Raw genomic sequence first — 25,143 nt, 5'->3', positions numbered from 1 at the left:
TTTTTTTTCAAGTAGTGCAATTCAACTGGCTTTTTTGTTTCAAAAACATTTGGCATTATTTTACTTCCATATTTTTGAAAGAAGTCACTTATTCTCATCAAGGCAGCATTTTTTGATCAAACATACAGTAAAAACAATAAAATTGTTGAATATTATATACATTTAAAATAACAGTTTTTTTTAATATATATATTTTAAAATGTAATTTAATCCTGTGATGCAAAGCTGAATTTTCAGCATCATTACTCCAGTCTTCAATGTCACATGATTCTTCAGAAATCAGTCTAATATGCTGATTTGCTGCTCATTTCTTAATATTATCAATGTTTTGCTCAACAGTGCTGCTTAATATTTTTGTGGAACCGTGATACAATTTTTCCTGGATTCTTTGATTAATAGAAAGTTCAAAAGAACAGCATTTATTTAAAATCTTTTATAATATTATGCATGTATTTACTGTCACTTTTGATCAATATATACTATATATATGCATCAAAGAATTAAGGTATTCCAAAATCTTTACTCTTTTAATGTAATTTTATTTCTTTATTATTTGTATAAATAATGTGACAGCAGTTTAAATGTTTTTATACCCACAGGCCAATAAACTGAAAACCAAAACTGTACGTAATTCTCTAAATCCTGTTTGGAATGAGACTCTTACTTACCTTGGCATCACGGAAGAGGATATGCACAGGAAGACTCTGAGGTTAGTGAAGACATATGTGCACCCTTGAATCCGTCTTACTTTATTGGCGACTCCAAGCAGCCTGTAAATCTATTCTGGATATGTCTTAAAAATTCTTCTCTCTGAGAGCAGTGATTTGACAGTAGCCTGCATATCTTGCTTCGACAGTAGGTGTGTAGGTGTTTGACAGCGAGGGTGACTGCTTAGCAGACCTTCCTTTCGCTTATGAACCTTCAGGAATGATCTAGTTTCTTGGGTACAACTACTGTTGTGCACGTCTTGGAAATTCAGCATATATTTAGCCTGAATATTTTTGCAGTGCTGAAGATGTTCTTCCTGACTGCTGTTGCACTCTGGTTTATCCTGTGATTATCCACAGAAAATTGCCTTTGCGCTCATGTTATAAATGAACAGTATCCCCTGGCAATATGAGACTGGGACTGCTGGTGTTTTCAGACTTGCCCTTTTTTCAGTGGAGGGGTGACAGTAGTCAGAGAAAAGTCATTTAGCCGTTTATCTCCAAGGGAGAGTACAGGAGCAGAGGAGAGTGTCGGTTCCACAAAAACGCTAGCAAACCTTTGAAAAAAAGGGCAGGCGCTTACTTCCGACCAAACTGGCGAAGCCAGAAATATCACCCTAATCCCATTCATAAATATACATTTCTGTCTGAGCCATTTCCAGCTCTTGCTGCTCTACGGGTGGTATTTTTATAGCCTTTTTTATCACTTCCGCCCATACTACATTTACAACTTTAATGTTTACCTTTGCTCTCCTTCCAGTATAACTGAATCATTCTCTCACTCTCTTTTTTTATGTTTTTGTTGTTGTTTTTCTCAGGTTATCGGTGTGCGATGAGGATAAACTGACTCATAATGAGTTTATTGGAGAGTCTCGAGTGGCCCTACGACGTGTGAAACCAGACCAGACAAAACGTTTCTACACCTGTTTAGAACATCCACCACCTGTAAGACACACATACACACACAGTCAGTTTGAGTCTAAATGTCACGTCATTGTGATCAGTGCCTGATCTAAATCTAATTAATATAAGCTTGCTCTAGCAAATCAATTGAACTTTTCTTAACCAGTTATTGTTGTAGATAGATAGAAACTAATTTTTTAGAATGCATTACCTGTGTTCAATTTCTTTTAATTGAATTCAGTAAATTTTGCTTAAACCTGTTAACAACACAGAGAAAAGGAAATATCTAATTTGAACATTTTATGATTTGATAATATAATGTGATATGTATTATACAACATGTAAATTAACACATTTTCATGTTAATTTAATGATTAATAATAATAATAATAATGCATTTTATTTAATGGAGCCTTTCATAACACCCAAGGTCACCTCACAAGCAATATACAGGTAACTGCATAAGACAATACACACAAAAAACAAGCCGCATATACAGATAAAGTGCATTAAAGACTCAATACAACATGTTATAAAAAAGCTTGTATAAAAAGATATGTCTTAAGACGTGTTTTAAAAGTCAACAAGCAATCGCTATTGCGAACATCAAGGGGAAGAGAGTTCCATAGGTGGGCGGCAGCATGACTAAAAGATCTAGCACCCATGGTAGTTAGTCGAATCCGAGGTACCACAAGAGAAATTGAAGATGAAGATCTGAGAGCACGTGAAGGAGTGTAAACATGAAGAAGTTGTGTAAGGTATTGGGGTGCAAGATTATGAAGTGCCTTATAAGTAGCAAGTATCTTGAATTCAACTCTATACTTTACTGGAAGCCAGAGCAATTGCTAAAGAACTGTAGAAATGTGCTCAGTAGAAGGTGTTCTTGATAGAACACGAGCTGCAGAATTCTGAACCCACTGAAGCTTATGTAGCAATTTGGAGGGAACACCTGTGAGAAGAGCATTCCAGTAGTCTATACGTGAAGTGACTAGTGCGTGAATGAGAACTGCAGTATTATTATTTGAAAGAAAGGGACGGAGACGGTTAATATTACACAAGTGGAAGTATGCAATCCGCGTGATATTGTTAATTTGAGCTTCAAAGGATAGTGTGCTATCCATGATGACACCCAAACTTTTAACCTGTGAAGAAGGACCGATTGCAGTATTGTACAATGTACAAAGAAAAACAATTAGATTTAGACACAACAGATGTGCCAACAAGCAAAGCCTCAGTTTTGTTGCCATTTACCTTCAAGAAGTTAGCTGAAAGCCCATCTTTAATTTCAGCTAAACAGCTGGACAAAGATGGTGGTGGAAAAGAACCAGTGGGTTTGGCAGACAGGTAAAGTTGGGTGTCATCCGCATAACAGTGAAAATTAATACCATATTTCCTCAAAATATAACCAAGAGGGAGCATATTAATAATGAAAAGAAGCGGGCCCAAGACAGAACCCTGGGGAACACCAGTGGTGACTGTAGATGTTCTTGATCGAAAACCTTTTAATTGAATACGCTGACTGCGTCCAGATAGATATGACCTAAACCAAGACAGAGCAGTGCCAGTAATACCAACAGAAGCTAACCTGTCAAGAAGTATCTTGATTAAGACAGATTCAAGGTGAATGCAAGTCATGTTGGAAATATCACCATCAAGTACCCATAAAAATCCAATGGAACTGCCTTGAGGGATCTTCCATAACACCAAAAACAAATACTAATCCACTAATAGGAGGAGATTCCAAAGATTTTACATCTACTTCTGTCTTTCCATCGGAGCTGCTTCCATCCGTTTTGCGGCCAGGGCGTGACTCAAATGCTACGCTGTACACTTAGCAAGAAATAAAGGCAGCAGCTATTTCCACTAAGTACAGTACATATAGCGATAGCTGCTATTTACACTTAGTTTAAATAGCAATATTTTCCATTTACACTATGTAAAAATAGCAGTATATTCTTTGCAATAAGTGTAAATAGTAGTTAGATGCTATTTATACGTATAAATGGTCGCAGATATTATTTGCACTTATTTGCAGTGTTATTGTACATTAAACGGTATGCAATAATAACAGAGTGTAAATGATTATATTTATTAAAATTATTAAATGGAAGCCGCCTTATTGGCACAATAAAGCCCTCCCTACACCTACCCCTAACCAATAAACACTTTATTATTAAACACACGTTAGGCACTTTATTTCTAATATTTTCTTCATTTAAAATAAATGCCTTTCCGATCTGATATGTGATGGGAAAAGGGAGTAGAGCGAGTTCGGCAAAAGGCAGATTCGAACTCTGGTCGGATCCTACCCCTCCACTATTTCTAATGTTGACAGTCCTACATCTTCTGCAATTTTGTCCAGACGTCAGTGGGCGGAGTTAGTGTAAATACCCTTTGCCAACAAGGTGGGCTATTTGCACTTAGTGTAAATAGACACTCCGAAAAAAGGAAATGCATTCCAAGTTGATTTTGGTTCATTTAGAATTGATGGATGAACTTGCACCTGGACTGGACAGGTTTATTAACCCTTAATCACTCCTAAAAAAGGACAACACTTAAGGTCTTTGGGGTCATTTTGACCCCAAACTTTTAAAGAGCGATTGCATAAGGAAATATACATTTTTTATATGGAAACTATATATCATTTTTTTTATTTACTTCTCAACTATACATTTATGCTGTGTTTTTGTGGAAATTTTGAATTTTTTTACCTATTTACTGCACAATTACATAACTAGGCCATAAATTGTCTCATGAAAAATGATTTTTTAAAGAAAAAATCACTTAAATGATGATCTTAATTAAATCTAAATAGTTTTTGGACATTGCTCTATGTGTAAGGGATAGAATACTGACATCTGCTGGTTTGTGGAAAAACTTTAGAAATTATAATTAAAGAAAGAAAGTGCAATGACCACATATATCCAATAGAGGGCCATAGAGACTCATTCATTTTCACTTCATTGTTCTTGATGCTTCAACTTCTCCTCACAACTTTATGATATATATTTTGTGAATATTTATTTAAACATTTTGAAATACATAAAAAATCTGTATTTTTGTCAGAGTTAGAATTTGTTGTTTTCTGATATATTTTGAATTATCTGCTTTTGCAAATTATTATACATACATTTGCAGAACCATTACAAGTCACCACTATGACATGACTGTGGTGTGTGTGTGGGTGTGTGTGTGTGTGTGTGGGGGTGTGTGTGTGTGTGTGTGTGTACAAGCTTGTTCCATGTTGCATATGTGACATTTTTCAGATTTATGGCAGTTTATTTGATTTTATTTGCCAATTTCTATAAAAATGCTCTCTGTTGCAGTGACATACATGTGTGTGTTTGTGTGTGTTTGTGTGAGTGTGTGTATGAGATAGAAAGTTTGTTCCACTTTGGGTTTATTCTCTAGGACCAGACCTTGATTTAAATGTAATTTTTTTTAGATTTATGCCAGTTTTGTTTATTTTATTTGCCTATTTCTATAAAAATGCTCTCTGTTGCAGGGACATACACGTGTGTGTTTGTGTGTGTTTGTGTGTGTGTGTGTATGAGATAGAAAGTTTGTTCCACTTTGGGTTTATGCTCTAGGACCAGACCTTGATTTAAATGTAAATTTTTTTTAGATTTATGCCAGTTTTATTTATTTTATTTGCCAATTTCTATAAAAATGCTCTCTGTTGCAGTGACATACATGTGTGTGTTTGTGTGTGTTTGTGTGTGTTTGTGTGTGTGTGTGTATGAGATAGAAAGTTCGTTCCACTTTGGGTTTATGCTCTAGGACCAGACCTTGATTTAAATGTACATTTTTTTTAAATTTATGCCAGTTTTGTTTATTTTATTTGCCAATTTCTGTAAAAATGCTCTCTGTTGCAAACACATACATTTGTGTGTTTGTTTATGTGTTTGTGTGTGTGTGTGTGTGTGTGTGTATGAGATAGAAAGTTCGTTCTACTTTTTATTTATGCTCTAGGACCAGACCTTGGTTTATATGTAGAAATTTTCAGATTTATAATGGATTTAATTTTATTTTTTTGACAAACAAAATAAAAAAAAGTAATTTTTTTCATTTTCCCATTCATTTTCAATGTGGGGTCATTTTGACCCCAAAGACCTTAAAAGGTAAAATTTTTTTTACACACCTTTAGAACAACCAAATCAAGCCCAGTTTTTTTGTGCATGTTTAGATAGATTATTTAGGAAAAGTCACAGAGTTTCATGCCCCTGAGATGAAGGTAACATTTTTAAAAAATGAAGGAAAAGTCCATTGGGGTCATATTGACCCCAAAGAGTGATTAAGGGTTAATTAACTTGTCAGTTGTGATAATACCTTCCTCAGTTACGAATGTCACTATCTTGTTTACTTTAATCAGTGTTAGAAAGTCACAGCTATTGCGAGATTAGAAAAGAAGCTTGATTTTAACATCTGTTATCTTTCCCAAACACTGACTGTTTGAATGTAGCAAATGGAAAATACATACAGACACTCTGCTCTCTTCATCTCGGTCTCCTTTATGTCTGTGTCTTCCAGCTTCCCTCTCCTACAGCCATGGGAGCAGCGCTGCGAGGGATTTCCTGTTACCTACGAGAGGTACTCTACCCCAAAACCACCTGTTTTCTCTCCGTCTCACTCACAGCGAGAAAGACCATTAATAAAGCACTGACATTTCCGGATGAGAGTTCGCAATGACGTTTTAAATAATGCCTGCTGATTAATGCTCTCACACTCAAATGTTTTTACACTGGGATCTAAACTCATTTGCATTTCAATAAGAACATTGAGCACATTAAGATAAGTGGGACGGAAGAAATTGATTAGCATTTTCATTACCATCCAAAATTGTTCTCAACATGCTAGGCGCCCCACGATGAGAAATACCGGAAAGTAAAAAGGACAGAAGGAGGATGAGGACGGGGTCGGTTAAGGAAAGGGCAGGCATGTGGATGTGCTATCTGCCCATTTCCGTGTTTAAAGCAAATCCCTTCTCTGTCTCTCAACAAGAACGAATGTGGCATCCATAAATTACGGATAAGATTAGCTAAACGGCATTGTGGCCCCCAGAGAGATGAGATACAATTGGTTCTATTTTACTTGGTGTTGTAGTAGAGCACTTATGTTGCCAATGCTCAGTGTTGACAATTTCACGACAGAAGCTGCTGAACAGTGAGCCAGAGAGAGAGAAAGAATTCAAATCCATTTCTCTTGTTTTAACCAGGGGGGGTGGGGGGGCATTTTAGATCTTATCAGCCTGGCTCATGAATAATATTTAGGTGACAGTATAACAGTACTGAAAGCGTGTAAATGGACACTAGCCACATTAGGGTTACTGTTTACCCATTGTAATTACGCATTCATTCATTTGATTATTGCTAAAAACACTTATTTTATATACATTCCTCGCTCTGTTTCTCATTTTTGTCATTAATAAAATGATAAAAGATAAATTTGAAAGGACAGAGGCGGAAGAACACTTTGCCGCCCACCTGAAAGCATCAGAGATTTCTGAAGACCAGAATAATAACATTTTCAAAGGAAGGGGAGCGATTATGTGAAAAAGACAGGAGAAAGCCACAGACGGCATAGATAGGGAAAATGAAGAAAGAGGGAGCGAGAGGTTACAGGGTTATGAATGGACAGAGGGTGCTGGATGAGTGACAGACCACACACTCACAGGTCTCTGGAGGAAGAGAACAAGAACTGACAGGGGAAAACTGCTGAACTGCTTAGAGGGATCAAAGAGACATTGATGGCCAAATGAAATGATGGGACAGTTCACTCAAAAAATTTAATAATTTTATAGCAAATTAAATCATTTACTCACCCTCATGCCGTTCCAAATCTGACTTTCTTCTGTAGAGAACAAAAGGAGATGTTAGGCAAGATTTTAATGCAAATGCAACAACTTTGTTTAGGGAACAGACTGAAACTTAAGTCATTATTCCTGGAAAACTTCAGCATAACAGGTGCCCCTGTGGGAAAAAAAGTACATTTTAGCATACTTTTAAAAAGAGTACTTATTACAGAAATAATAATCCTACAAATAATCCCCCTGTGGTGAAAATCCAGCTTTAAAAGTTGTTTATATGTATATGTGGTGTTTATAATATTCTTTAAGACAAACCATGTGCAAATTCATAAGTCAACAGTCAACACCATTGCTGAGTATTTTCTCTTTAAAACTGCAGTGAACCAAATACAGTCTCAAAAACGTGGTTTGAAATCGCTGGTGTTTCTGCCGTCACAAACTACCTTGTAACCAATCACGTCAGCGAGTGGATCTCTGAGCTGGTGTGAGTGAGTGGAGGTGGGGCTAATTTGCATATTCATAGAACCGTGTATCCTAAATGAAGCAAGGGTGTAGAGTTACATTCAAGCTATTTAAGGCATGAAAAAAAAATTTAATATGTAATTTTGGTGATCAAAGAGGAGTTTTAATGGATAAAATTATTGATACTTAATACTTTCTTTGTCCCTTCTCTTTGTAGCCAAAGGAACAAAATAATTTTTATAGTGGTTATACCTAAACCTTGGGATACGAAAACGTCGACTAGATGGAAGTGGTTCGAATTCTGGATAAAGCACATGAGAAGGGTCCAGAGTCCTTTCCCTTGCCTGTTTAAAAGTTTGTTAAAAATAGACTGAAGATGCGGGTGATACCCTAGACCAACCACCTTCATTGCCGTACGCACCAAATGGTTCAACTGAGATCTAGGAGTAACTGTCAAATTACTGAACTAGGCCGCTATACCATACAGTAAGCTGGATTCAATACAGGCATGATAAAACAGCAACATGACTCTCTGAGCAACTCCAAAAAGTCTAAGCCTCCATAAAAAGTACATTTTTTGTTTCACCTTTTGATACAGATTATCCACATGCACCTCCCATGAAAGTTTATTATCAATAAGCAAACCTAAGTATTTGTACGAAGCAACTTGTCTAATGTGTCATTGTTAATCATGATAGGCGAGTGGTTGCCTACTAATTTGGGATCAAAAATCATTTCCTTTGTTTTTCTAACGTTAATTTCAAGACTGTGTTCTTTACTCCATGTAACAAAGTTAGCAATCTCTGTAGTATAATGTTGAATGACCTTATCCTTATACAGAAGACCAAGAATGGCAGTATCATCTGAGAATTTTACGACAATATACCCAGGATGATGTCCTACATTCATTGGTGTACAGTGTAAATAAGAGTGGTGAACATACACACCCCTGGGGGATACCAATACTAATCAGAAAGAGTCTGATTGACTCTAACTTGAGTCCTACCAGTAAGAAATGCATGGAACCATTTAATGGTATTTAATAGCCATACTATTTGGTTTGTTGTGGCTGCACGGTATTAAAAGCAGAGCTCAGATCAAGAAAAAAACAACCTGGCATAAGCCTTAGGATCCTCTAGATGTTTTAAAACATGATGCATCACAGTAAGGTTAGCATCATCATTGCCCCTGTTGATTTGATAGGCAAACTGATAAGGATCAAGAAGGTCCTTAACCTCTTCCTTAAGCTTCCACACCATGATCCTCGCCAAACATTTAATCACAACGCAGGTTAAGGCGACTGAGCGATAGTCGTTATACTCTTGAGGACTAGGTCTTTTTGGAACTGGTATAATGGATTGTTTCCCAAATATCTAGAATAATATGTAAATCAATGGACCTCTGAAAAATGCCAAAAATGTCTAAAAAAATTACAAAATGCAATTAGCTAAACTTTAGAGTGCTTTTTGACACACTTAAATAGGACTTGAGTTCATAATTACATCTATTTTCTTTGAAATATGGTTAAATATGGCTATATATACATGCCAAATGTACTGACAAGAATGTATTGTCATGTAATTAATGTCATGTGTGTCATGTATTTAAATATATTTGTAATTCCACTTTGTAATGATGAAGTTACAATTTAGTACATTTATATTAACTTCAAATGAAATATCGAATAACACTCCACAGTTAAAATTATAATCAAGTACTTTACATGCACTTTAGTATATTAGTCAACACATCAAAATAAGTGAACTTCTTTAAAGCACAACAAAAGATTATTCGAACATAATGATTTAAAATGTGCTTTAAAATAAAACTTTTAATATTACATTATTACAAAGTATACTTTTTAAAAGTGTTCTTAATTTTGTTAAGATTTTAAGCCATTAAAGTGTACTCTCTTTAAGTACACCTAAGTGGCCTTTCATTTCATTAATTTTTTTCACTACATTAATTTCGTTGTATTGAAAAGAACAGCTTGGACATTCTGCTAAACTTTTCCTTTTGTGTTATATATATAATATATATATATATATATATATATATATATATATATATATATATATATATATCTTACAGCTTGGAAAGCCATGAGGGAGAGCCTGATGACAAATGAAAATTTAAATTTTTAGATGAAATATTCCTTTCAAAAAAAGGAGAGTTGAATACAACTGAGAGTTGGAAATGTTATAAAAAGAAAAAAGAGAGAACAAGTTCCAGTCACGAAGGTAGGATCACAGACAGAGTTTATGGCGCAATAGTCACAATGTTTATTTAAAGCTCTTGTTTTGGTGTCATGACTGGCACACATACAGATTCTGGTGGAGGCTGATGACTGGTGCCATGCCATCTGCTGCTAATCACTCAAATCTGAATATGAAAGCTGTGCGAGTGCGCGTGTGTGTGCGTGTGCCCAGCCTCACTGCACACCTGTTTACCTGCTGGATACACCCCCTCATTATCATTAGTGAGTCTGCATGATGGAGGTCATTAGTTTGAAACTTCATGGAGCACAGCAGCCAAAAACCCAAGCAATTCATGTTACAGCATTTAAACTGCGCTAAATGAATTTATCCCATTCTGAAATGCCATTGAATTTTTAAGGAGTCGAAGAAACTTGCACTGTCAGAGGAAAGCCACTGCTATGCCACCATCTGCTTCTTTGCAACTCATTTGCATCAAAGATTTTCTAGCAAAAGCATCTAATCTTATTATATGACGTTTGCATTTTATTGTAGTGAGCTAATTGATTATACTGAAACACCGTTCATTTACATTTACATTTATTCATTTAGCTGACGCTTTTATCCAAAGCGACTTACAATTGCTATACATGTCAGAGGTCGCACGCCTCTGGAGCAACTAGGGGTTAAGTGTCTTGCTCAGGGACACATTGGTGTCTCACAGTGGATTCGAACCCGGGTCTCTCACACCAAAGGCATGTGTCTTATCCACTGCGCCATCACCACCCCAATCATCATCACCCGTTATCATACCTATTATATGATATGTATGCAAATACTGGAAACAAAATCAATTCTTCCACCCCGAAGTATGCATTTTTATCTTAACATTGCATATTTATGTTTGCCCTAAAGTACAAATACGTAGGTGTGAAACCGCAACAATTGCAACTAACAGCAACGTCAAAGTGGCAATTCTTAGTGTAGTTGACCTCATGAGGCAGGGAATTATATGTGCGGCTATTTTGTCTGTCTCTTGAGCATTTGGCAGCTGGGTTGCTCTCCTCGCTGTTTGCATTATGAGTTGTCTGTTTATAACACAGGGGTCGCCCCTCATTCTGCCCACTATCTGTATGTGTCTCCTCACTGTTAATTTAATGAAGGTCTGGCGAAGCAACTTTCACTCACTCCAGCTCTGTCTCGCGCACACACACACACACACACACACACACACACACACACACACACACATACACACTCTCACTCTCTATCTGTATCTATCCCCACACAATTATATTAATGAAACATCAGGCTTGCCAGAAAACAGGTTTGGCATGGCATGCTTCTCACTAATGGGCATACACACCCGCAACCCTTGCACAAACACACACACACACAAACAATGTGGCAAACAGGGCTGTAAGGAGAATTTCAAAGTGCAAGGTAAAGAACTAGAAATAACAAGGCTCTTTTTAGAAAAACAAACAGAGGGAGCGAGACACTGTGATGATTACCCTATTGATCCTGTTCTTTAGCTGGTTACTGTGGGTGCGGCCGGGAGAGAGAAAAAGAGAGAGAGACACAGACAGCTTAAAACAAAGCAAGGCAGGAATAGAGTATGAAAGACAGATTTAAAGCTTACGGCTCTCTTTGTGAATTTTCATATGCAAAGATATTACACTTTCCTCGTAAATGCATTTCCACTGTTATGTCACACTGAAAACGTGGAATGTGAAATCCTTTTTAGCTTAAATATATATTGGTCATTCCTGTTATGAAGTACTTTTTAGCTCCGTAACTTTTATAAAATGAATATGCCTAAGTATTTCTAAAAGACAAAGGGGTACACCAGACTAACAGAAACTCAATTAAAATGTATTAATTATGCCTTGATTACTTACACAACAGCAAGAAAAAGAACAGGATGGAAACTAACAGATTGGGCATGTAGAAATAAATAAGGATTAATTATTGCTTAGTGAGGGATTGAGAGTTACATTGTTGGTAAGTTCACTATTTGTATTATATCATGCTGGCAAATCAACTATAACCACAAAACAGAATTAATCAAATCATTATTAGTCCTTACTTATGTTTGTGCTGTTGTTTTCCCAGCAAAAGTGATTTCACATCCTGGAGGATGATTTTATTAAGGATCTGGCATTTATCTGTAAGGGATAAGAGAAATAGGAAAGAAAAATTGAGCATACAAGAAAATCCAACATGTTTCTTAAAGTTATTTTAATAAGGGAATGGAAAAAAATGAAGAAACACGTGTAATATTTCTTGAATATTAAATTGCAATTAAAAAAGCAGCATCTGTTCAAATCAAAGTGAAATTATATACAATTTACCTGTGTGTGAAATTAAGAGAAGATAAAAAGGAACTAATATCATTTACATCTTTCAAATTTATTTTATACTTTAATATATTTAGACATGCAGACATGAAACTGTACTTTACAACAGAAATGACACACATGGATGTGCTCTTTATTGTGTTTCCTCTATATCTCTGCATCAGTCTAAACTTTGATCTTCCTCATTACAATCATTTATAGCTCCTGACTCAGCCAGGTAACAGGAAAAAAAATGGTTTTAACCCATACAGAAGGTTTATCGAATATTTCATGTAAATATTGTTGCTCTTGTGGTATAAGTGTTACATATTCAGTCACACTTGAGCATTCTCTGCATGTATTATTAATGCGCATTTAAATAAGATTCTCTCGAGCCTTACTGAGGCTTACTGTGTGTGTGTGTGTGTGTGTGTGTGTGTGTGTGTGCGCGCGCGCAAGCGTTGCACCGAATCAGACAATTATGTCTCATTAAGTCTCCATATCTCAAAATCCTGAAGAAGCTGTGCTTAGATCTTCCCCCTTCCCCCTTTGAGAGCCATTGAAGCTGAGCTGAGCCTCAACAGACCAGAAAGAGAGAGTGATAAATGACTGTCTGCATGTAGTAGAGGATGAGTATGAATCATACAATTCATCATAGAGCATTTACAGAAGACTACAAAAATTTAAATGGTTATTTTCCATTTTACGACCGAATAAACATCTTGTATTAGAATCAATATTTTATGGAAATAATTTTTATTGAATTTTCCAAAACAACAGATTGCCATGATTTAAAAATGAGCCTAGTGCATAGATGTCACATTACACTAACATCCTGACATGCCATAACCAGCTGTTTATAATTATTCTACATGATGAACATTCTCAGATTTTACCCAGAGGGAGTCCTTGTCATTGGTTCGGTTGTATGCCTTGTACCAAGTCTCCTACTCCGTCACTTTTAATATAGATGATTTATTACAATGCTTGCAAGATAGAGCTGTATTGATATTCCTGGGGTTTGTGCTAAACCGCTAATTTACCACTGGTACTAAATGCTTAATGTAGTTCCTTCAATCAAAAACTTATATGTTAAGAAATTTAAGTACACAACCCTAGGGAGTCAGCTATTTTTATGGCTGTCCCATTGTCAAAATTGCTCCAAGGCATCAAAATGCACAAAAATTCCTACAAAATTAATTATTCTAAAAACTATACCAGACCATACACTGATCCTGCCGTAATGTACACAGTTAAATAGCTACCTTTAACATTTAAAACCATGTATGTTACAGAAAACTGAATCGTCAGTGTTCCATTGTTTAGTAGACCAAGGCCCTTGCTAGTGCGAATTTACATTCATGAGGTACTGATTCACAAGTCACAAATTCACTCGTGTGAGGCAGCTCAAGATTAAAGTTGAAAAATATTCCATTGTCTTACACATTCATAGAATGGTGAAATGTAACCAACAGCGATGGTGTCATCATAATATTTGCACACTGAACTGTGATTAGTCTTCTTTCTTACATTTATTTGCATACAGAATTTTGTCTGCGTCTTGTTTTCATACATAGCTGCCTGACTGCTGATTCTCGAGTAACCGACTGCAAACAAGATGTGATGCGGCATTTCATGTGTCATTGCACTGGATCATTTAAGCCTTAAACCTAAGCCCACCTAAAATTGAGAACATTATTTTTTTGCTGACTTGCAACAACTGGTATTTTCTTCAAGAAAAGCCTAATCTAGATACATTTTAGGATCTGACATACATATGTTCTTTTTCTTTTTTTTTTTTTTTTTTGCAGTGGGAGAATGAACAAATGACCAGTTTGGAAGAGAGGGGCCGAATATTGATCTCACTGCAGTTCCTTACCCCGCCTGCAGAGGGCGAAGGAGAGGGCCGACGAGGCGGCTTGTGTGTCGGAGTGCTGCGCTGTGCCCATCTGGCCGCCATGGACGTCAACGGCTTCTCAGATCCCTATGTGAAAATGTGAGACTTCTGCAAAAAAAAAAAAAAAACACTGAGAGAGCACAGACATTCAGCGAAAACACACTTGCTTTGGATCTCGATGCCTCATGAGAAACACAGAAAAGAAGAAATGAACACCAGTTTGGAAGGAAGGTGACATAAACAGTTCTCAGACGTAGAGAGCGATTAGGAGAAACTGTAAAAAATAGAGAGAATAAAAGAGACAGATAGTGTAATAAGGCTAAAAAAAATCTCTCTACGTCCTACGTCTTTCCTCTGATGTGTCTTTGCATCTCACGCTCTCATTTGTGCCCCCCTCTAATCTCTCATTATTTTTCTCACATCATGTATTAAAATAAACGCTCCCAAACAGTTCTTCCTCCCCAGGCAAAATGGCATAAGAACAGACAGGTCCCCCACCCACGCTCACGTCCCTTCCAGTCACTCTCTCTCTTTCTCTCTCTCTCCATTCCTTTCACAAACACACACATACTCATTCTCTCTTTTCCTCAGGATCAAAGCCATATTCTAACTATGTGTCTTGGAGAGGGTGGGGAAGAGTCAACAGCAGTACATAAAGCAAATCAAATTTTTATGGAAGCCAGTGGGATGTCACAGCAAAAGCCGAAAAGCAAACAGCTTGGCACGAATGTGTCCGGAGTCCATTCCGTATTTGTGCGACGGCAGCGCCGCTTGTTTTAATCTCCTGCTCTCCCACTGTCCTGCTCTTCCTACAGCTCTCACTTTGTTCCTCCGTGTGCCTTTCTCTTTCCAGATACCTGAAGCCAGATGTGAAGAAGAAATCCAAACACAAAACGGCAGTGATTAAAAAGACTCTTAACCCAGAATTCAATGAGGTATGGATAAACTGGCAGGGAGTGTGTCAAGTGTTTTGAGTCTTAATGAGATGTCTGGTCCAATATTCCTTTGCTCTGCGTCTTTGCTCACTTCATATTCCCAGAAGACCCCCGCCTAAACCCACTTTTGTTTTTCATGTTGTACGTTTCATTTCCGTCATGTCCGTTTCTCTTTTTTTTCCCTCTCCTCCTTCCCGTCTGTCTCACGCTCTCTCTGTCATGTGGGTGGTTGGCGGTCGCCAGTAAGGCTAAGTGTTTTGTTTCCATTCACTCAGAAGTAATACACACCCAGATTGGCCGTATAATTACTCCTTGGCTCAGACTCCTGCTCGCTCCAATCTCACACACCTCTATCTGCTTAAAAGCAGGTCTGCCCTCTGCTCCACGGGAGCCCTCTCAACAAAACCATAATATCACATCGTATTAAAACGGTTCATGAGGGTGATGAAAATTCCTGGGAGGAATAACAGCGCTCCTCGATGTATTATATTTAGAAAATGTTCCAATTTCCTTTTTATGAACTGTTTGAACATGTGTGTCTGCCTTTGGCTCAGTAGAGAGGAATGGATAGAGGTCAGAAGAGGAAGTTCCAGTGGTTTGATCCCAGCATGATTTAACTTGTATACCCTGGACACGTTGCTACAAAGGAGCCTCCGTTTAGAATATACTGCTTTCTATTGCATAAATGTTTTTTTTTCTTCCTTTATTCTGGCATACGCCAAGCTTCAGTCAGTGGGTGTGATATCCCAGACTAGAACATCTGTTTGGCTGAACTACCAAATGTCATTTGTTTCTTGAAATATATTTTTGAAGGCTGTTTAATATTTTGATCATTGCGTTGCTTCTGAGCTGTCAGGATGATGCAAATGAGATCCTTAAGTGTTTAAAAATGTCCTTTAATATGAATTAGGGGAAAATTAAAAGTGGCAATGAATAAATAACATTTTGGCCAAGCCAAATGGTTGATGAAATGAGAAACAGAGGCATCGTCTATTAAACTATTCTTCTGATAATGTAATTAAACGATTGAACTACTGAAATAATCCACATCATATTTTACCACCCACAGGAGTTTTTCTATGAGATCCCTCTATCTGATCTGGTTCATAAGACACTGGAGGTCACGGTATGGGACTATGACCTGGGAAGATCTAATGATTTCATAGGTAAGAGCATGCAATTATGATTAAAAACAGTTTGTTTTTTTGCAACCACCTAAGGCATTTTTGGGTCCCACTGTGCAGTTTTTTATTGTTTTTCTGTGTAAACATGCGCTAGACAGACGTGTTTGAGCATTGCAGTATTGCAGAGAGCCGTGTAATAGACATTATTGTTGAATGTTGATAATGAATAAATGTTACTAATCATGCTTAAATTTTAGGCTTGATACAAGTTATAATAATCTTCACTGACATACACCTAGAAATTCATTTCTATTCTTGAATTCACTATTTGATAGGACTGCCAAGACAAAAAAAAAAAAAAAAAATTGGTAGGGAAGCAACAATGTTAAAACTAATAAGCTGATATTTATTTTCATGCTATGGCTGATGAATTTTACGCTAAATGAAAAGTTTTATACTATTATAAATTAATTTAATTTAATTACACATAGTCTACATAATTTTGAGATTGTGATATTAAATTATTTTTATTTTGAAAGATTAAGCATGACAACAAAGGTAACCTAAATAAAAAAAATTAGCATGTAAAATGAAATATCCCAAAATAGGCCTTTAGTTATATTTAACAACAAACAAATATCTAATATCAGCTGAGAACTGACATGGTACTGATAAGATCCCCAAAAAATGCAAAAAAGTAATATTTTTAAGATGATTACTGCATACACTTGCAGATTTAAACATACAAAACTGTTTGAAATGCATCATGTATAATGTTGTTTCACATTCTATTTTTAAATAGTAGGCAGTTCTGAGCATACACTGTAAAAAATAAATAAATAAAAAATGAAAAGAAAAGAAAGTGTTCATGCTTACTCAATTTTAGGTTTAGTCAACTCAAATATCCAATCTGTCACTTAGCACACTTTCCCATTTCAGGTTGATTAAACTTAAAATTTTAAGGCAGCCTGAACACTTCTTTTTTAAGTTGATTTTTTTTTTTTTTTTTTTTACAGTGTATACTATGCAGTAGTCAGTAAGCGGTACATTAGTATACCATTCTGAACATAGCCATCCATCCTTGATATTAAGACATGTACTTACACAACAAAAACTATATTCTTGAATGGTAGGTGGCGTGTGCCTGAGCTGTCACGTCCAAGGAGATGCTCTTCGCCACTGGATGGACTGCTTGAGGAACAAGGGTCAGAGGGTGGAGCGCTGGCATATTCTGGCCAATGAGCTGCCTCAGACCACCTGCCATGATTGAGGAAGAATCCTGCCAGGAACAAGGAAATCAGTCATGATAGGTTATTGGATTTGATTGATTCGAGGTGGACATGGAGATAATTATATGAGCTAACTAGGGACTAAGATGTTGGACGTAAATTACACACTTTGTGCTGTTTAAAAGGAGGGTGGAGGATGGGCCACCAGTTGTCTTCTGACTTGATGTCACTCAAAGCGAGTCCCCACCCCTTTCACCCACTTCTCTCTCTCTCTCTCGCTCATTGCTGCATTGCTGCAAGTGTTTTCTACACATTTTGTAACGTTGAAGTGCATTTTACTCTTATGAAATCTTGTGTAGCACAATTCTCTTTTTGACTAACCGATTATAATGTATTTCAATGTTCAGTGCTTTCATGATGCTTGCAGACAAAGCTAAGACGCATATTTATCAAAGTTTTAACACGGGGGTGCATGTAAACTACCTGGTGTAAACGCATCAAAATGATATACACATATGGTATCACCATGACAGCATGGGAAGGTCCTTAAGGGCCAGTCTTCACAATGTTGTCAGTCATATTTGAAACGAAATGGAATTTCATGAAGAGCAGGTTTATGTGTACTACTAACAAATAGACCATCCATTTTGTAGCATGATGCAATGTTTACATTTTTTACTTTGCACCAACTGTGTTTTCCAAGGTCTCAGATATGGCAGTTTTCAATTTCCAGTTGTTACTTTTCTTTAAAAAGGGGTTTTATGGACATGCTACAATTTGATATCGCATACATTAATTACTTGATATATTTTTGGAATCAAATGTTTATATGTGCCGTATTCTAAGGGTATCTGGAGTGCGTCTGCATGCGTACGCATGTGTGTTTCGTCTGGTTGTTTTGTACCAAAAAAAGTGCTGTATTCTTGAGGGTTTGTGGTTTACATTTATATGAAGTGATTATGTACAAATTGGAAATACATTTGAAATGCATTGCTCTTTAAGATGTGCATCATTTCCCTGCATCCTCTAAAAGCAAACATATCAATAACTACAACTCGTAATCGCTCCGGCAAGCAGAACATCTATTATGGTGCACCACTCAATATAAGCACACTTCACCTAAATGATCTCATTCGCAAAGGCGAATGATTGTGGATTTGGGTATCTTTACACCTATAAGCAATAAAATATTCTCTAAATGTGATTCCAAACCTAGATAATATTAGCTTTTCCTCCTGTGAAAAACTACTGCACTGATTCTGTGGTTCTTCAAGACGCATATGGTTGATTATGTGTTCAATGAGAAAATGCTAATTAGACGGCCACTTAACAGCACACCAGACTGAGGTAAATGTCACTATATCTAGCCCAGGCCACTGACTACAACAGTGCACATTTTAGAGGGAGCTGATGAGCAGAATCAGGCTTCAAAAATGTCTACCCGATAAAGTGTTTTAGAGCTTACCATAACACGAAAAATGTATATTCATTTTAAAAATGCCTAAAATAACACTTTTAAAATTAGGCTTCGTCACACCGTACAGGTTTTTCCAAGACGTTGGAAACTCTGGGTCCTTAAAAGGACAAAAAAAAAGTAGTTGTTTGGGCTTATTTTAAACCACTGAGCCTTAAAACTCCAAAAACTCCTTAATAAATCCATTATTATGGATACTTTACATAATAAATTAAGATTATCCCTCAAGTCATATTGATTGTTAAAAGAGAACACAGAACATTTTACATATAAAGAAGGGTTAGTTCACCTAAAAATGTGCATTCTTTAATCATTTACTCACCCTGATGTCATTCTCAACCTTTATAACATTCTTTCTGATGTGGAGATATTTAGCAGAATGTCTAAGCTGCTCTTTGTCCATACAAGTGGACGGGGATCAGGGGCTGCCGAGCACTAAAAATGACAAACAAGCACCACAAAAGTATCCCATATATCTCATATATGCGCAAGTCTTTTGATGCCAAAATGTACAGCTTTCCCTAAAAATATTACCTTGAAAATATTACTTGACAATCATAGTCACCATCCACGTTCATTCTATGACCTTTCCGCTATAACTCATTTTGTGCTGCACAGGAGAAAGTCAGCAGGTTTGGAACAACAGGTGGGCCTCAGGATGACTTAAAATAATACAAAACAAGCATTAAAATAGTCTAAAACAGCTAAAAAAATATATATATATCTATTTCCTGTCTCCTTAAACCTTACTGTCTCAGAAAAACTGTAAGAAGCAGCCAAACTGTGAAAGTGATTTCTAGACATGTTAATCATGCACAACAGGAAAACGCATGCAAACTAATTGGTTTAATGATTCCAGAAGAACACTCAGCTCTGGAATTCTGAAACGTAATTATTTTAATTTGAACTATAATTATTTTATCACTCTTTTCTGTAAATTATTCAGATATTGTTGTAGACAATGGAGACATTTTTTAAGATGAAACGTCGTTTAAAAAAGTAGTTTCATATATCCACGTGTTTAAATTAGATATCAACATTAGTACTGACATTTTCAGCAAAAAAAGACTCCAAGGACTCCTTGTACACTTCCTCTTCCAAAAAATGCTCAACATCGCCACCTGGTGGGAACTAATGGGACCATTCCTCTTCTTTTTTTTTCTTTTGCCCCAAACAACTTTGAACTGAAAATTCAAGAAATACAAGCCTTAAGCATATATAATGATCACCTTCCCATAGAGTAAAGTTAAACCCTACCTAAAATGTCCAAGTGACCCTGAAGAACTTGATATACTTGTTCAGGTATTTAAGGGATTGTCCACCCCAAAATCTAAATTGTCATCATTTACTCACCCATGTTATATAATAGATGATATTTTGAAGAATGTTGGTAATCAAACCGTTTTGGTTCCCATTGACTTCTATTCTATTTTTTTTGTCAATGGGAACCCAAACTGTTTGATTAGTTAGTTACCAACATTCTTCAAAATATCTTCTATTATATTCCACAGAAGAAAGAAAGTCAAGCAGGTTTGGAACAACATGAGGGTGAGTAAATGATGAAACACTTTTTTGGGTGGACTATCCCTTTAAGTACAGTAAAAACAACATTTTGAGAAGAGTGGGCCTTCATTGAAATAATGTGTTTTACACAATTGCCCAAATAATTCTTGAGACCTCTCTACCTGCTGATAGAGAAATCCAAAAGAGTAAACACTCAATAAAATCTATAAATCAAACCATTTAATTTAGCATATTAAAAGAAGCAGAAAACAGTTGACGACACTGGCACTTGTTTGTTGCATCCTACTGGTCTGATGGCAGGGCACACAACAGGAACATAAAATGAATTTCAACACCACCATCAAACACTGTACTCAAAAGGTCTTCTGAGGACATCATCATGTGACTTAAATTCTTCAGCGTGTCTCAATCCTGCCCAGCATGGCACATTTTAGATGTCTCTATAATCTAGAACAGCTGATTCAACTCTGATGTTCAGCGATCAGGAGCAGGAAAACTGTGAACAGGGGAACCGTCCCATGATTCTTTCATTAGCTTAAGTTCTTTCAAATTGTTCCTGCTGAGGCAGAAGCACCATTGCCTCACCTATTATGAACACGCATGTGATTCCGACAGGTGTAGGCATCCTTAAAGCTACGCGCGCACACCGGACAGTCAAACAGACGTAGCTGCAGATGCACTCGGCTGTGGTTCCTCAGAGTCCCGTCGTTGTTGAAGCGTTTCCCGCACTGGGCGCAAGCGTACGGCTTCTCCCCTGTGTGAATGAGCATGTGAACCTTTAGGCGTGAGTGATGAGGGAAAAGTTTTCCACACTGTGGGCAAACATGCGTCTCAGGACCTCTTCCTCGTCCTCGTCCTTTTGCCCTACACTGCCTGACTTCTCTGCTGAACGCTGCGTGACGTAGGGGATTGACCCCAACGTTAGCTACATGTATACCGAGATGACCGTTGCTGTTAATAGTGTCGTTCCTGACTGATCCGAAGTCTGTGTTTTGATGAGCGGTGTTGTAGTTGACGTGAGCTATGCCTGACTCAGGACAAGTGGTCTTTGACACATTCGGGCTAATTGTACTGATGGACACTTGCAAGGTTTTAGCCTTTAGCTTTATACGTTTAGCTGCTTGTAGTTGAGAGGAATTCGATGTATTGAAAACTTTAGGATCAGACTTGTGAGTAATATCAGTAGAAGCTGGTAACTGAGCAGAGCAATGAGGTAATGGACTGTAGACGGATGTGTTAGCATGGGTGGATTGTGAATTGAGGCTTTCAAAAGGCTCAGTTTTGACACCACAAGGTAATTCATTTACAGTGGATGTCTCAAAGTCTTGATCTGTCTGAGCCAGTGTGTTTGGTATTGTGGGACAAGGTAACTCAAAGTCTGATTCGGTCATCAGAAGCGCATGGCTGGAGAACTCTTCCACTTTCGTCCCGGTGGGCTGTTCATTTTGTACCTGGTTCTGATAGATCTCTGTAGGCATTGTTTCCGTCTCAACGCTAGAGGTCCACTTTAGATGAAGAGGTGGAGATGATGGTGCAGGATTTGAAGCGGCTGGACCTGTAAAAGATGAAGGGTCTGAGGAGATCAGGTGGAAACATAGTATCTAAGACACTTAACTCATTTTGGTTACTAGGAGTTGACCAATTTCACAGAATATCGTGTGGTTTATGATTTTCACAGACTCTGATTCCATCCAGTCGGACGTGCTTGATATTTTGATCGGATTTTAGAACACATATTGTTTTCATTTGTCGTGCATCTCCGTGTTTCTGTGCGAGTTTGTTGTGTCGGACCAACTTGAATGTCTGGCAGTGTGTGATTTCCTCTGAAATCATTTATAAAGTAGGAAAATGTATGAGGTCTAGCCATTTAAAATGAGTTTAGATTTTAAAATTTCATCTAAAACTACTCCAGATTCAAACTTTTTACAACAAATGTAAGTTCCTATAAACAATTCCAGTCAGACATTTGGACACACTAAAGTGAATGTATGGTTTTTTTTAAAGACCTTTAAAGTTTTTATGTCTCACAGATTATACATTTTTTATGTTTCAGTTTAAGATACACAGAAAAATGTGTTCCTTCAAGTGCAAATGGTTTCATGTACAAATATTTTCACAACAGGCCCTTTAAGTGAAATATTTCTAGACATGGGTGGTTTTGTGCCCTTATTTACACCTATAAATCTTGATCTTAAAACATAAGTATTGAGTGTCCAATTTCATATGATCATGAGCAAAATCTTAAATATTAACATTTTAGTTGGTACAATATTTGTATCTAAAATATTTAGTACAATATTTTAAGGCACTCCTTTGACAATACTGGTGGCTATCCAGGAGAATTTTGAAATGTTGTATGGACATAAGCATTACAATCATTTGACCATGTAGTGATCATTTTTTAGTAGATAAGTTGAACCATATAGTGAAGTCAACAGTCAACAAGTAACCAGCATACATGGGAACTAGTAAAAATAACATCCAAGGAAACAACTCGTGAATAAGTGCGTACAACAGCTAGACAAGGTAAGGCAATTTTGAAAAGTAAAAATTGTTTTGGTCTGTTTTCAATGTTCAATCACTACATAATTCCCATAATTTCCTCTGTGTTATTTCATGAGGACTTTTTTTGAAGACTTATATTGTTCTGAAATAATTATACAAAACAACGAGTTACAAGTTTTATTGTGTAAAATTGGTGTACGTGATTAATTTGTGGTGATATTGATGTATTCATATTGTTATAAAACATTATACATACTATTTGTAATTAATATTTGTTTATTTATTGGTTTATAACTGTCCATGCAAAACCTTACAATGACATTGTAACCATTGTTTCCGCAAAATTAGGCCTACTAGTTACTACTGTCAAATGCATTTATATAAGATCTCATTCAAAATGTAGTCTTTCTGTCATTGTGTTTACCTTTTTAATGATAGGGTTGGCTGATGTATTTTACTGTTACCATGGCAGAAACCGTAGTTTCCATGGTAATATGTGTAAGGGAAGTAGCTAAGTTAAATAAACCGCTGGCTGTTATCGACAAAACACTTTTTTATTGTTATTATTATTATGAAAGGGCTATGTACCGATTGACTCAACGATTTTCTCAATCTCCTTCAGTCTCCGTCTCAGATACTCGTTGTCCTTCTGCACGCTGTCCAGCTCTTCCTCATACTGCAGGACAGTCCCGCCGATCATGTCCATGATTTCATTGAGCGCCGCCATCAAGCGCTCCGTCAGAAACGTGTTGATGACCTGCAGCTTCGTCATCTTGACGTTGTTTCGCAGTAAATGCACTTATTTTATGTTCGGCGTCCAAGTAAGACAGAATGTAAACAACACTCTTCCCTGTGGTCATATGACCACGTATTTGTTCCTCTTAACCACAGAAATAAACTGATTCAGCGCCTACCAAAGGAGAGGAGTGGTAAGGACAGAAAAGGCAGTGCCCTTCACACTACCACTGTGAGAAGATGGTACTGGATAGTTATAGCCTACCATCATTTCCACCAAAACACTAAAGTTGCCACAGTTGATGTTACTAGCATAAAACCATAAATTCATAGATCAGGGAATTCCTTCAAACGAATCAGAGATTTCCTTCAAACAGTTGAAGAACATTTCTGAACGTTTCTGTGCATTAATAGTTGCAAGAAAGCCATTTTTTTATTTGTGTCTGACTGACCATGATGTTTTGGAGAAATATTATAGTTCCCATGTCACTGTACATTTTTTTAAATATTATTCTGTAAGTCAATAATGAGAAACCTTCACATAATAATGACTTATCTCATAATGTAAAACTTCCTCATGATCATTACTTAACATCTCATAATAATGAGAAACATTCTCATAATTATGACCTGGTCATAATTAGGCCTATTATATTTTTTATCTCATTATTATGAGAAATCTTCTTGTTATTATGAGAAACAAAGTCGTTATTATGAGACAATTTATCATTATTATAGGAAACAAATGCCCAGTTTCACAGAAAAGGCTTAAGCATAGTAAGACTAAAATGCATGTTTTAGCTGTTTTAACTGAAAACAACTTGCACTGGCATATTAAAATATTTTTTAAGGCACGTTTATAAAAGCTAGGCTACTTAAATGCCCTAATTGAACTAAGGCCTAATCCTGGCTTAATCTAAACCCTGTCTGTGGAACCAGGCCAAAGTCATTATCATGAGAAACTAAGTTATTATTACGAGAAAATAGGTCATTATAAGAAGGTTTTGTGGTATTGTGCGAAATGAGTCATTATTATGAGAATTTAAGTCATTATTGAGAAAGTTTCTCGTTATTTTGAGAAACTACGGGGCCGTTTATACAACTCCTTTTTTGTATCGTTGTCGTATAATCACCCTGAGTCATTGTTATGAGAACGTTTCTTGTTATTATGAGAAGCTACAGTAAGTCATTGTTATGGGAAACCAAGTCATTATTATGAGAAAGTGTTTTAATGAAAAACTAAGTCATTATTTCGAGAAAGTTTCTCATTATGAGATTTTTTTTTAGTAATAATGTATTTTTGCCCAT

General features: G+C 36.6%; 2 protein-coding genes across 2 annotated transcripts in view; one reads left to right on the top strand and one right to left on the bottom strand.

Moving 5' to 3' along the window:
* doc2a (double C2-like domains, alpha) overlaps window positions 1–18,582 on the top strand; it is a 41,681-nt gene extending 23,099 nt beyond the window's left edge. The window contains exons 5-11 of the mRNA XM_079847987.1: window positions 600–709; window positions 1,526–1,652; window positions 6,141–6,200; window positions 14,224–14,408; window positions 15,163–15,244; window positions 16,314–16,410; window positions 17,502–18,582. Of these exons, the coding sequence (XP_079704113.1) occupies window positions 600–709; window positions 1,526–1,652; window positions 6,141–6,200; window positions 14,224–14,408; window positions 15,163–15,244; window positions 16,314–16,410; window positions 17,502–17,638 (798 nt within the window). The 3' untranslated portion in view covers window positions 17,639–18,582. The remainder of the gene's footprint in view (window positions 1–599; window positions 710–1,525; window positions 1,653–6,140; window positions 6,201–14,223; window positions 14,409–15,162; window positions 15,245–16,313; window positions 16,411–17,501) is intronic.
* Window positions 18,583–20,063: 1,481 nt separating this feature from the next.
* Window positions 20,064–23,979, bottom strand: LOC307170605 (uncharacterized protein). The gene is made up of 2 exons (XM_079891784.1): window positions 23,689–23,979; window positions 20,064–22,150 (listed from the first exon to the last, which is right to left on the bottom strand). Exons 1-2 carry the CDS (start codon window positions 23,870–23,872, stop codon window positions 21,177–21,179), a joined length of 1,158 nt encoding a protein of 385 aa, XP_079747910.1. The 5' UTR covers window positions 23,873–23,979; the 3' UTR covers window positions 20,064–21,176.
* Window positions 23,980–25,143: the final 1,164 nt, after the last annotated feature.

This window comes from Squalius cephalus (genome assembly GCF_949319135.1).
Source record: "Squalius cephalus genome assembly, chromosome: 1".
NCBI classification, from domain to species: Eukaryota; Metazoa; Chordata; class Actinopteri; order Cypriniformes; family Leuciscidae; genus Squalius; species Squalius cephalus.
The sequence above is the reverse complement of the archived record's forward strand: the minus strand, read 5'-3'. Positions and strand labels throughout refer to the sequence as shown.